The following is a 13,506-nucleotide window of genomic DNA, read 5'->3' as shown; positions in this document are numbered from 1 at the left end:
ATCCATGGTAACCAGACAGAACTCATCCACAAGGAGGATCATCCTTAACTAGGATATCAGATGACCTGAATAGCTGATATAACTAAGTAACCACGGCTGCTTGGTCCCTGAAACATCTCCAAATTGTGCTCTATTCAAAGTGACTCGATTCTTTCACTGAATTCTTTCTTCAAATCTATGCCATTAAAGTAGGTGGCCATTTGATTTCTTCTCTTAAACTGGACTGCAACTATCCATGACAAACAAGAAGGGTTTTATTTTCCATTATTTAAAAATCCATTTATTTGGGCACATAACATCTCATTTAGAAGAGAGATCTCAGCACAAGCAGTCATTTACAAACCCTAAGAGACAAAAGACAACGAGAGGGAAGAAGATCTCAACTCCCAAGTCGAATTCAAATCCCAGTTAATTCAAAGCTGGGGACAAGCACATTAATGGCAAACAGGAATCCACTGCAACTCCCTGTAAATCTTCTCCAGTGACAAATAATCCCAGGCAGAGAACCTGACACTAGAAATACTCAAAAGCAAAAGCTTATGAAGAATAACTAACTACCAGGTTGGGTTCACCTTCATGCAGATACAGGGACAACACTGTTTTCAGAAGGAACATCAGCACAACCTCATTAAGAAATACACAGGGCAACAGAGAAACTACAATGAACATCTTTCAAACAATCAAAATCATGCCAATAATATTCCTTGTTTGCATTCAGTAGGAAGATCTCCCCAGGAAAAGAACGCCAGGTTACATCTGCACCAGACAGACCTCATTAGTTGCTATCTCAAGGAAGTGCTTTGCCAGCTATTTGTTAATTGTTCATCCCCAGGAGATCATTACATTTCTTACCATCCGAAGAAGGTGGGGTAGTTCCAAGCGGAGTGACGGGCGTTGTTGGAATTGGACTTGCTGGTGTTGTCATCAGCCCCATTTCAGGATGGCTCTGACAGAGAACAGAAATCCCAAACACACACCAGTTAGTAGCTTCCCTGTGGATAAGTCACATAGATCACTGCTTGTACTGTTCCACACACACACACACACACACACACACACACACACACCAGATACATCTTCAGTGAAACCTCAGGAAACTTCAATCTCTCCTCAGAAGAGGAAAGCTAAACTTTACAACCTTGGACATTCACAATTAAACTGTAAATCAATTAATTTACTCAGCAAAACATACAAATATATAAAAAAGTAGTGACTGTCCCCAACAGACAGACAATGTGCCCTTCTCCAGCACAGAAGGGGAAAAGGCATGCGGAAGCCTACACTGTTCACAGCTTCTCATCACCTCAAAGCCAACCCAAGGGTGTGCATGTGAAGTCTTCCTCTACAATCATTTCTCTTCCTAAAGGCAAATTCTTCTACCCCCTTGCTCTCCACCTGCCCATATTCAAAGATGATGACAATTTATTTCTTCGTCTCTCCCTGTAAAGCTCAGATACTGGAGGAAAAGAGTGCATAGCGTAAAAATCTCTACCACTATTGGTCCTCTCTGCTTCCATCAGTCAGTTACTCAGCCTGTTTCATCTTTGCTAATAGTTGCCTAATTACTGCTTTAACTTTACTCTTTGTAAGCTCCCAGATCCATCCATGGTAGGCAATCTGCCATGCTATTTAAAGTCTGCCTGCCAAGCAGAGCGTCCATTTCATAGGGCAAGTCTTACATAAATGTATCATCTGCCTTAATACATCATCACAATTTCAAAAAGGAAAGGGATGAAGAACTACCGGTTTGATGTTAGCTCTTTCTTCACAAGTGGACAGCCTCCACTCCACACTGCCCTCGAGTATCTCATTTTATGAGCAACTATACATGTATTTTATAGGAAGCACAGAAATCTACTACACGAGTTAAAGACAGTTTTAAACTATCACTTATACCAATTGAAAATTTAAAATGCAATTTTTCATTTAAAATCTTACATAAAACAGGTTTGCTTTCACATATTCTGCTACGGTGTTTATCTTCCCTTTCCCAAACATTAACTGTCAGTTAAGAGATAATAGTGCCACCTAGCAGCAAAAACTGAGGACCAAGAAGCTGGTAAACACAAAAACAATTAACACCTCAGGCACCATCAGAGCTGTATCTCAGCTCTTCCTCTGAGCTCTCCTAGGAGCAGGTAGTCATTCACACAGCCCCTGTTTCAGTAATGGACACAAACAAGAGCTTTCATCAGCTTTCATGAAGTTTCTCAAAAGACAGCATGCCCTACCGTGACCTCTCTTAAAAGAGAGATTACAGGCCATTCACCCAAGAACAACATAAGAACCAAACTTCAATCAGGTCCACTAAACAGAGGCTGCTTCAGCTACCACTTTCACAACTAGCTAGTTTATTTTTTCATTATTAATGCAAGAGCTTTTATGCCAGCTGCTCTTTTCCCATTCTCCTCTCATCCCCCTTCTCCCTCAGGGATACCTTGGCCACACAAAGGCCCAAATTGGTATTACACAACTAGAAGCAGTAGCCTCCCAGAGGCAGCTGGAATGAACAACATACAAAAAGCAGAGAACTTGAGCAAATTAACCAGCCCCAGAACAGAAGCTTTCTTCAGAGGTTGTAGATCTGCCTATCAGTCTTCTGCCATCATCACCACTGCCAGGAGCACCCCAGAGACCCACTCCTTTGTGCCATGTGTCTAGCTAGTGGTAGATTACACAGAGTCATTGAATTGCAGGGGGTGGAAGAGACTTCAAGAGATTGAGTCCAACCCCCCTGCTAAAGCAGGTTCCCTACAATAGGCCACACAGGTAGGCACCCAGATGGGTCTTGAATATCTCCACAGAAGGAGACTCCACAGCCTCTCTGGGCAGTCTGTCCCAGTGCTCCATCAGCCTCACCTTAAAGGTCTTCCGCATGTACTGTTACACTCTGATGAGCTGAAATAGCTGGGGAAAGGCCTTAGCTGTTTTAATGTCATTTTTTCCCCACAGATTACTAGCAGTACTTGCAAAAACCAAAATTACCACACTGAACTGTAATGCCTTCTCAAACTCATCAAGACATTCCTCCAGCCAGCCACAACACCATCAATAGATCAGACGGACTCAGTACCTCTCCCTCGTGGTGACTGTCTTTGTAAACTCATATGCTGATTAAAAAAAGCACCCAGAGGTCTGCATTCAGAGGTACAGGGCAGCCCATTGCTTCTCAGAACACTGCTATAGCTCTACTTCTTCACCATGAAAAGCACAAGGAGAAGTGCTCTGTTCTGACAGCAGTCATTGATTAGTTCCTAAGTGAGGGATACCTACACAAACAACAACATGTGAGATGTGCACATCCAGACAGAACAATTCATCCAGCCTGGAGCTGGATCAGCTTCTTTCCCTCATCGCTAATTTATCATGGGTATGATCCGATAGCTGCAGCACTCTTACTGCTATAGCAAACTGACTACATCCTCCTGATGGCAGTATCACAAACACACAGAAAGAACTCTATGCAGCCCTTCTATTCAGTGTGAAAAATGGCTCCTAGCATAGCTGTGCCCTCAGAACTTTAAGTGTTTTCTGGCAAGGCAGAAAGCATTTCCTAGAAGCAGAGTAAATCCAGTCCCTGATTTGCTTTTTTTGTGCCCATCTATGTCTGTGAAAAGCACTCGGGAGGGGGAAAGAAGAAAAAAACCAAACCCCAAACTTACCTTGTCACCAATTCATTTAGCGACTTTTTAACTTCAAAAGACATCTAATATAAAGAAAAAGGCAAACGTGGTACTGAACATAGCACTGAAACTCACTTGTGCCAGAACTGTAATGAAGTTCCGGTTTAAGTGGACAGCTTCATAGAGGGCCAGAAGGATTGCTTCATTAGTTCTGTGGAAAGGACACAGACAAGAGCACAGTTAATTAAAGGCTAATTCCAGATGAGAATCCTGAGAGCAAAGCTTCTGAAAGAATATTTTTTCCCCAACCAATTTAAACTCTGCCCCTGCAATCCACTTTCTTTTCCCCATTATTAGTAGTACCGAGCAGTGCACAAAAACATCTATTTTTAGATTTCAACTACAGTTGCTGCTCTCCTCCTGCAGAATGTCTTCCTTGTTACCCACCCTCAAGCAACATTTTCTTGTTTAAAGCTCTCTTTTCAGGGTAGAGGCCTTCACAGACACAACACACCCCTGTATTTACCACTTGCCCCTTCTATTTGTTTTGTTACATTAAAACAGTTCCATGATGGGGAAGACCGTGTTGATCAGAGCAGTGAATTGTCACTCATTGTGCAAATAACATCTGTACACTTACTGGACTGAGATCTTCTCATCTGCATCCGCTATGAACATGCTGCCCACCTATGGAGAGAAAAAGTACTGCAGAGGAGGAATTTTTCAGAGCTTTCAAACAAGAGGGAAGACATGGATTTAAGTAAGAGGTGCCCTGCAAGATGCATTCTCAGCCACAGCACAAATGCACCCGACTTTCCAAAAGCTGTGAAATACAAGTGGGAAAGTTCCACGGAGGACAGAACAGGATGATCACATACAAGCACAGTTTGTTCTTCTGTAACTGCCCAATGCTTAATCTGTCAAGTCACAGAAAAAAAATGTGTATTTTAAATCCCAACCTTGATTAGTCTGTGGTTCTGTGAGAGGACAACAGGGATTGCTTCCTATTGGTGTGCTCCAAAGCACAGCGGTTTTACCCACATCACTCCTGACAGATAGCTGTCAACACTGAACTACCCTTATTTTTGAAAGCACTTTCTCATTGAGACAGCAATATGCTCCTCAGAACACCGTTACTTTAGCTGTATTTGGTTTAGATCATATCAGTGCATCCTTCCTACACAAATACATCCTAAGCTGAGTTTTTGGAAACTCTCACCCACCTGCTGAACTTCCAGGAAATCCCTGTTTTAAGAACAAAACAACACCATATCCTTGCTTACCATATTAGTTAGGGCTGAGAAGAAACCACTCTGATGCTCTTCTTCTTTATCCTTGTATTGCCTGAACAAAGAAATCAGGATGAAGCTTCAAGCTTAGAAAGGTAACTACAGTTTTCTTCTCTAAATCCCCATATTACAGCTTTATCTGATTAGGATGCAGGTGGGAAAGTTCTGACATTCAAAATTCCTCTTTAAGAACCCAGAAAAAGAAAAGGATATTAAAAAAAATATCTGTAAACTGTTTAAAGATAAAGTGAGGGTGCTGAAAGATGCGACTCTGAGCAACGTCTGTGCTGTTACACAGGATATACCCAGCCTGGACTAACACTAGGGGTGTATCAAGTGACTCCAGAAATTTTGTCTTGAACTACACAGTATACGACAAACCACATGAACACAGCCTGTAACTACAGGGTCCTTTCATTTCAAACATCATCAGCTACAGAGCAAATCATACTTAATCACCATGGCCAGGAGAATCCACGAGGACCATCAGAACGGTTCATGGCCCGATCTTACCAGATCCCATATTTCTCTCCCCAGAAGATGTGGGGTTGGAAGGTGGCTCAGTGAACTGCTGTGCTGACAGCCATCTGTTCCTACCTGCCTTACTTCCAGGGCACAAGGATGTTCCTGAACAGTCTAGTAAACATGACAACATAGGCAAGCATCAGACCTACCATGCACATAGACATGGCCCAGAAACATGACAGCAGTCACCAACTGCCTTCTTAGTTATGGAGGCCCTTAACTAAGACTGGATTTGGAACAAGAAGTCAACAAATAGGTTGGGCACCTCAAATTTAAGCTCATAGCTTCATCTGACATGGAAATGGGCTAGCAGAGCTCACATGGCCATTTATTCTGTCTTTCATGAAGGAATCCAATTACACATTTTGCATCACACAAAGAAAACAACTGTAAAATTCCAGGAAGGGGAGAAAAAGAGAAGCAAACAAACCACGGCCCAAGACAACTTCTGTCAGAATAATGGAAGGTGAGTAAGGGTAAAACAGAAAACCTCCGTGTTAAATGTATCTACACTATTTGTTGACTTGCATCATCTTGCAGGTTTGCCTGTAACAGTGTAATTCAAATGGAATGAGAACAACTTCCTGGATACTTTTAGAATTCTCCTGCCCTCAAAAACCTGGGGGTTACTCAAGTAAAACTGCTATTGTTGCCAAATTTTTTGATACAGCTTTTTCCTTAAGAAAACTTAGATACTTTGTATTGTTACTTATGAAACCAACATTGGGAACGTGCCATCCCTCCTGCTGGCTTTCTGGCTCTTTTCTCAGGAGGACTTACTGCAAGAGCGTATTATCTCCTGATTACGTCTGATCTGACAGCCCTGGATAGATCTGTTTGTAGATCAGGTTTCAGCTAACTAAGAGAATTACCCAGCGAATGATTTAACTTTTCTCCCGGACCATAAGATTTTACACAAAGTTCATAGAGGTAAAATCCACGACAGTAAAAACATACAATAGAAATCTTCCCCTACAGCAAGATCTGTCCTGAAGCACATCAGCACAGCTGGTACAGATGTATTCATACTTACAATGACAACAACTGAGCAGAAGTACCACACAGTATAAACTATTCCCTGCCTCCCCAGCTCCGTGAGGATTGGTAAGGGACTAAAAAGTTAACTCAAAAAAGCATGTTGAAATGGAATGCAATTAGCATGCATTTGAAAACGAGAGACATTTATGTTTTACCTGTTGTACTCTGATAAAGCCTGGGCAATTACAAGTCCCATTCCCTGCAAGAAGAGTTTCAAAACGTTTACAAATTGTAAGGCAGGAAAACAAACACTGAACACACATTAGCACCCCCCGCTCCCAAAGATACCATAAAACGATGCGAAGAATTTCCCCTGCAGCTGTTTGAAATAATAAGATACACTTATACAACAAAAACACAATCTAAAAATAAATAAATAAATACATAAAAGCACCAAAATTTCAAGTTGAAGATCTATTTACTTAAGTTCAGAGGAGAAAGTTTATTCTCCTTGGTTCTCCTTGGGCCACTCAAGAAAGCTCAATAAAGCGACAAGTCCAGTGTGTGTTAGAGGAAAGCTATCCAAAGGTTCAGAACAAAGGCCATAAACACTAATGACCTTGTCATTTCCTCTAAGCAGCCTCCACCACTCCACCATTACTGGTCCTCCTTCTCCGACAAGCTAATTAAATTAACTCAGAAGAGATGCTCTCATCCTTTAGTTAGCACAGAGCTCACTTCATGCCTACAGGAATTTTCAAGTCCGCATCTCTCCTAGCTGGTAACACACTGACACTTTGTATCAAGGCTTTAAAATACAAAACTTAGGCAGCATCTACAATGTAAAGTATGACTGGGGACTCTTGATTTGGGAACTACAGTGAATGAGTTGAGGACTTGTAAAAAATGGAGTACCAGAGCACTCCAGAGCAGATGTCCTTTGGCAAAAGCCATCTTTGGTAAGCGACAGCAAGGAACATGCAGGCATTTGACAAACGTCTCACAGACCAACCTTAGCACATTCTTTGCTACCTGGTCTTTTAACCACCCCCATCACTTAACTGATGAACAAACTGAGGGCAGAAACCCATCATGCTGGTGCTCTTTACAGCAGCACTGCTCCCAGGCACCAAGACTGCACTTGTCAATGTCTAACATGGAAGAGCAAACCCAGCAGCACCAAATAATTAAGTCAAATACTCACGTTGAGCGTGGCCTCATCATCCACGATAGAGAGCTTCACAATGTAAGGATTCACTGACTACTCAGCAGCAGGAGAGAAGAAAGAAAGCAAAATGCTTCAAAAACATTTCACAAAAGTCCAGCTTTCACAGATAAAGAAACCACTGCTACTATCTTCCAAAGGTTACCCACCCACCCGGGAAGAACTTCCCTCCCATCTCACAAAGCAGAATGCACACAAAGCACCAGAAGCCACATTGCACGGTATGGCTGCTATGCTCAGGACACCTTCTCTTTACCTGCTCAGCCAGACAGGCTGCTGATTTCATTGAGAAGAGATGCAGTCTCTGCTCCTTTGCTAGCTGGACTGTCATCCCTGAAAGTGGAACAGCTGTCCTGACAGCCTGTTATCAGTGACACACACGCAGCAGGCACAAGCAGTGAAGCTGGGACTCAACATCACTGTTCTGATATCTCTCTTCTACAACACCTCACAAAGATCGCTTCAAGGAAGGAGGATTCAGGAAGGCATGACAACATTTCAGACTCATCTGCTGCAGGGTTAGAGCGCAACACTTAACAGCTTAAGCCACTGAGAGCCAGAAGTCTCTGGAGAATATAAATTCCTTGAACTAAGCTGAACAAAGCACACAGGCTCCATCTATAAAGATAAGGCTTAATAACTTAGGGAGCATTTTAGATTAGCAACGCACATCTGTTTGTCTTTGTGTCAGTGCAAAGTTAACAAGGTTGACTTGGAACTAGGACAAAGAAAAGACTGCCTGTGCAGCAAGTACAAAGTGGATGGGATGAGCAAAGCACAAAGCACGCACCAGATAGAGCCTTACAAGTTAAGCAGTTATCCGACTCTTAAGCTCAAGGCTTAACAGCAGGTTAAAAATCAGGCTGATCAGAAAACCACACACTCACAATTATTCTGTGCTTTGGGAGAACCAGATTTTCTCTTTGGTCCAGGGGAAAAAGAACTGCTCAGAACAACTGAAAGCTCAGTCTGTCACAGCATGCGCTACCTGCTGCCTCAGAAAGGACCACAAAACTCACACAGAACCCATCTGTGCATGAAGCACACAGAGAGATTTCCTAGAGGCTGGAGGAGAGGCTCCTATCAAGTAACAGTATATGCTTCTTTCTGTGCAACCACGCTCTCCTGTCATTTAATCTATGACAATAAAGCAGAAGCAAAGTTCAAAATTTGTAGTTAAAATATAGCTTCAAATTCATTCCTTCAAATGTGTTTTAGTTCTGCTAATTTTGGTCATTATGTTGTTCTCGTTATACCATGAAGAGAAACTCAGGCCAAGCCTCCTTATCCCACAGCTCACACAGAAGACTGGTCAACTTCTGAGTCATGACCAATAAAAGCAACAAAGTTTTTCCAGACAACAGACAGCAGGGCTATGGTGGATTAGGGGCAACGGGGCTTTCCAAATTCCCAGATAAGCAAACTGGGAGATACTGCACTGACCAACGCAAACAGGCTGCCCTGAGACCTCAACATGCATTCTACACCATCACAGAATGGATGATGAGTGGGTTCCTCACAGTAGCAGCTCCTCACACTCCCACTGCCCTCAGCTCCTCAAGGTGTGTGCTATATGTCATCTGACTCAGAGCCAGCAATTCCAAACTTCTTCCTGCTCATCTGTGATGAACTTCAACAACCTGCAAGTCGTACAAGCGCCTCAAAGTCCTCCCCATATTCCTCACCTGCTTCCAATCCTGCTATCTCTTCCAATCCTGCTATCTCATCTCTTAGCTTTTTTCTCACTGGGAATCACTGCAAAATGTCTGGAAGTCTAAATTATACCTGCCACTCACCAATGCATGCAAACACACAACAGCCTTGAAGAGGGGCTGATAAGCACCTTGAAAACTAAAGAGTGTGTCAATGAAGTGGTGACACAAACTTAAAAAAAAGCTTCCACCTCCAAGTGCCTCCAGAAAGAAAAGGAAAATAAGATCCTCATCTCTTCAGAGAACACACTGCCACCAGAGGGGAAATATTACAGTATTAGAGTCTTCTCTTCAGTGATAAGGTACAGACACAAACTCCTAGAACACAGGAATAGTCAAGATGTCCTCTATGAGCTAACCACCACCAGACACCAATAAGCTCAAAGAAATGGATGTGGAAGCTGGAAGAGACGATTACCAAGTAATTTCTAAAAGATAAGACAGTTAAAACCAGATCAGAAACATAATCCCCCAAGCAAGGAATGTCAGACAAAGTGAGAGCTACGTGAAGAAGCACACAGATGTGGCAGAGGGAACCAGATCTTCCCTGTAACTCTGATGCATCTCAAGCTCTGGCACAAACCTACAGCGAGCAAATCTTTGGTAAGAAAATACAGCAGGAAAATAATAATAATAATAATAAAATAAAATCAAGCTACCCATATACAATCTCTAGTTAGATGCTTCACTGTTACGCATGTCTGTAACACAAATGAAGGCCAGAGTCCACTTGATTATCCCCCACAGGATATTCCCCCTGAACATTCATTAGGGATGATTCAGCAGCTTTGCCGTCAGTGCTGATGAGGCCATCTCCTCTGCAGGCAAGGCATCTTGCAGGGAATTGGAGCTTGAAAAACGACTCTTTTTGTTAAAGAGATACGTTCAAAATCTTACAAGTTCTGAAAGGACTTGTTTTATTTTAAGAATTTCGTGACTCCAGTATTTTTAAGTCTCTTCAGTAACTGCTGGAATCACAGACTCACACAATTGTGGGGGCTGGAAGGGACCTCTACAGATTATTGAGTCCAGCAAAGCAGTCTCCCTCAACTATAACAAGGCAACCAAAGATGAAGGCCTGTCTGATACACCACATGCAGACAAGTACAGAAAGAAAAAAAAATGTTTTCACTCCCTTCTTTTCAGTCCTGTCTACTGAGGGACACAATACACAACTCTAATGGAAGAAATCAGCAGCTAGACATTAGCCAGGAATCAATCTATTTAAAAGTCACTGCTTGATCCATGTTTTAAGTTGCTATTCTAGCAGCCACCCCTTGCAACGTTGAGAAAAAGACATAGTGATTACTCTTTGTTGCAGTTTTTCCTCTGCTTGGCATCCTTTTGAGCAGTTAGTTTCACTATTTCCCAATGCAGTCAACTATTTAATGCTCCCTTTATGTTTCTCTCACATAGCATCAAGGTAAAAAAAAAAAAATTAAATTCTATACAATCAGTAATAGGATTATCAATCAAAAAATACAGCTGAGAAGTGCAGAGTTGTCACAAGTTTTGAGAGGGATTAGGTTTCAGATCAGTGACATCTCTCTAAAAGTCCTGTGTAAAGACATACAATTTTTACTTCTAGAACAGAAGTTACTGAGCAAACCAAGATCACAGCTACACTGGTAATGAAGGCGTGGACAGATATTCCCCAGGTAATTGGAAGGGAAACTAGAAAATTATGACTGTATTACTACAGGCATTGCCTGTAGCGTGTGACACTTATAATAGGCAGTGTCAGGCAACTGTCATATAAAACCCTTAGCTGAGTTGGTTTCAACCTTACCAGATAAAACACTGAAGCTGATTTTTCTCTCACCCCTCATCTGCCTTAGGTTGGATTGGTTTGTTGTCTTTTTAGTTTCATTTGTAAACATCAGCACAAACCATCAGTTGCTTTCGTTGTCCAGTTTGAAGTCATCTAGAACAACATTTTAGCAGCAATGGACCCCAACACTATGTGCCTCAAAAAACTACTGCAAAGAGCAGAGAATGGCTCTTACGTACTCACAGAACTCTGCCTTACTCAGGAGATAAACTACAGCACACAGGGAACTTCTCAGGGATGGGACTAGACAGGTCAATCTCTTCTGATCTGAATGTTTAAATGAACACACTAACATTAAGGAGGAAAGAAGTTACTTATTATGGTTAGGTTGCAGCTGGACTTGATGATCTTGAAGGTCTTTTCCAACCTGAGCAATTCTGTAATTCTATACTTTGTTCAGAGGACATGAGTTAACTAGGCAAGATCTCAGACAGATGTAACAATGCCAACTTCAATTCAGTTTTCCAGCTGCAGGTGCAATAACTGCAGTGAGAGCCCTGGTCTCCCCACTCTGTCCTCATCAGTAAAAATACCCATCAGACTGTTTTCATGGCCCTGTACTGAAACCAAACTGCGTGCTCCTGCTCCACGTTACCATGGCACAGATTGTCTGTAGTTCTGGATTCAGACAACACCCACAGGCATGGGAAATTAATCGGAATTGCCTTGTCACTGAGAGTACTCAGAGAGTCAGATTTCTCCTGGAAATGCTACTGCTCTGACGTTTCAGTTCGTTCTTTGGTCACATCTTCAGCATGGCTTCTGGGGATCCACATTCCCTCAGTCCGCTAGTTAGGTTCTGAATCACAAATTCAGTCCGAAGCCCAAGATGACTGACAACTAATTTTACTTTGGAGGTTATATACAAGCAGTGTCACACATCAAAAGGGAAGCACGCAAGTTCTTCACAACACAAACTCTTACAAGGGAACCTTCCCTAGAATGCTTTCAAAAAGGAAATAAGCATCTCCTACGTAGTTTCTCATGCATGCACAGAACAAGCTAAATACACTTGATCATACACACACATCAGAGACAGACACAATTAGCATAATGGGACCGCTTTGCAAAGTTTCTTCGATAAAAGCTACTACCTGTACTGCTAAAAACTGTACTCCAGGCCTCCTCAATATCCCAGAGGACAGTACAAAATAACTGAGAGAAGAGAGATTTCTGCTACCCAGTAGAACTCTTACCTCATACTTTCTGTAGTTGACCAGCAAGGCAAGTAAGACAACAGCATCATAGCCATGTTCCCTGCGACTAAGTGGGCTGGAGAGAATCTGAAATAAAGGAAGACTTGCATTATTCTTCTCCAGCCTGCTCCAGGAAGCTTGCAGCGACTCTGAGAACACACATGGAAGTAAAATGTATGTACAAGAGCAAATTATAACCTAAATGAAAGGGGATATTTATGACTTAGGGAATGTCAATGCTTCCAAGAAACACTGCACAGAGAGAAATTTTCTCATCACAGGCAGAATGTATACAGGCTTTCTGGGTAAAAAGCAAGCGTATGTCTCAACACCACTGGACATCTCAGTGCAACTATGACACATCGTGTTTTCCCAAATCCAGCTTCACTTATAAAAAGCACAATTTATCAAAGAGCAGAAAAAAACTCCATACGTCCAGACTGCCCTTTGAATCAAGTCCACCTAGTAAAAGAAGCTTCTGTGAAATTAGCCCATAAATCCATTCAGCTTCCAAGGACAAATGACTCAAGTGAAAATGCCTTAAATACTCAGCAGCGACTAAGAACAGTAGACTGAAGTAAGCAGCCATTGACTCTATTTAATTAATTATTTCATTCACTCTAAATAATTATTTACTTTTTACCTATTCATTGCACTACAAATAGAAGCAGCACACACTACCAGTTACTTATGTTGCGCTGTAAAGCAAACATAAGACCAAAAGGAAATACATGGAAGAAGAACTCCTGCAGTAGATGGGAAAAAAAAGTAAAAACAGAAACAACTTACCTGTAATATAGCTTCAAATATGCTGTTAATCATCACATACTCCAGGATGGTGTTCTGGCTTATGTTATCTGTCACCTAAGTACAAACACGAGTCAAAATCTCAAAGCCTCCCATGATGCTCTGCCTCTAACAGACAGCAGGGACAGCAGCATTATACTGCCAAACTGACACGTTCATTCAGAATCTTTCACTTAGTCAGCAAGTCAAGGGTGTGTCGAGCACTACAGCCAGACACAAGGGAAAATCTGCCTGGTCTTCTATCACTGCTATCTCTGGCAAAAAGCACAACCCATGGACTGAGCACCCCATTTCCTCTGCAGACTGACACAAAACAGCTG

At 42.1% G+C, this 13,506-nt stretch overlaps 1 protein-coding gene across 2 annotated transcripts in view; it reads right to left on the bottom strand.

Moving 5' to 3' along the window:
• ARMH3 (armadillo like helical domain containing 3) overlaps positions 1-13,506 on the bottom strand; it is a 111,232-nt gene that overhangs the window by 89,777 nt on the left and 7,949 nt on the right. For both annotated transcript variants that reach the window (XM_072339868.1, XM_072339867.1), the window contains exons 7-14: positions 13,169-13,243; positions 12,380-12,466; positions 7,620-7,676; positions 6,631-6,674; positions 4,907-4,967; positions 4,264-4,310; positions 3,759-3,834; positions 853-946 (exon numbers count right to left, since the gene is read on the bottom strand). In XM_072339868.1, coding sequence (XP_072195969.1) covers positions 853-946; positions 3,759-3,834; positions 4,264-4,310; positions 4,907-4,967; positions 6,631-6,674; positions 7,620-7,676; positions 12,380-12,466; positions 13,169-13,243 — 541 coding nt within the window. The remainder of the gene's footprint in view (positions 1-852; positions 947-3,758; positions 3,835-4,263; positions 4,311-4,906; positions 4,968-6,630; positions 6,675-7,619; positions 7,677-12,379; positions 12,467-13,168; positions 13,244-13,506) is intronic.

Source organism: Excalfactoria chinensis, chromosome 6 (genome assembly GCF_039878825.1).
Source record: "Excalfactoria chinensis isolate bCotChi1 chromosome 6, bCotChi1.hap2, whole genome shotgun sequence".
NCBI classification, from domain to species: Eukaryota; Metazoa; Chordata; class Aves; order Galliformes; family Phasianidae; genus Excalfactoria; species Excalfactoria chinensis.
Note: the sequence above shows the minus strand (reverse complement) of the source record. Positions and strands in the feature narration are given on the sequence as shown.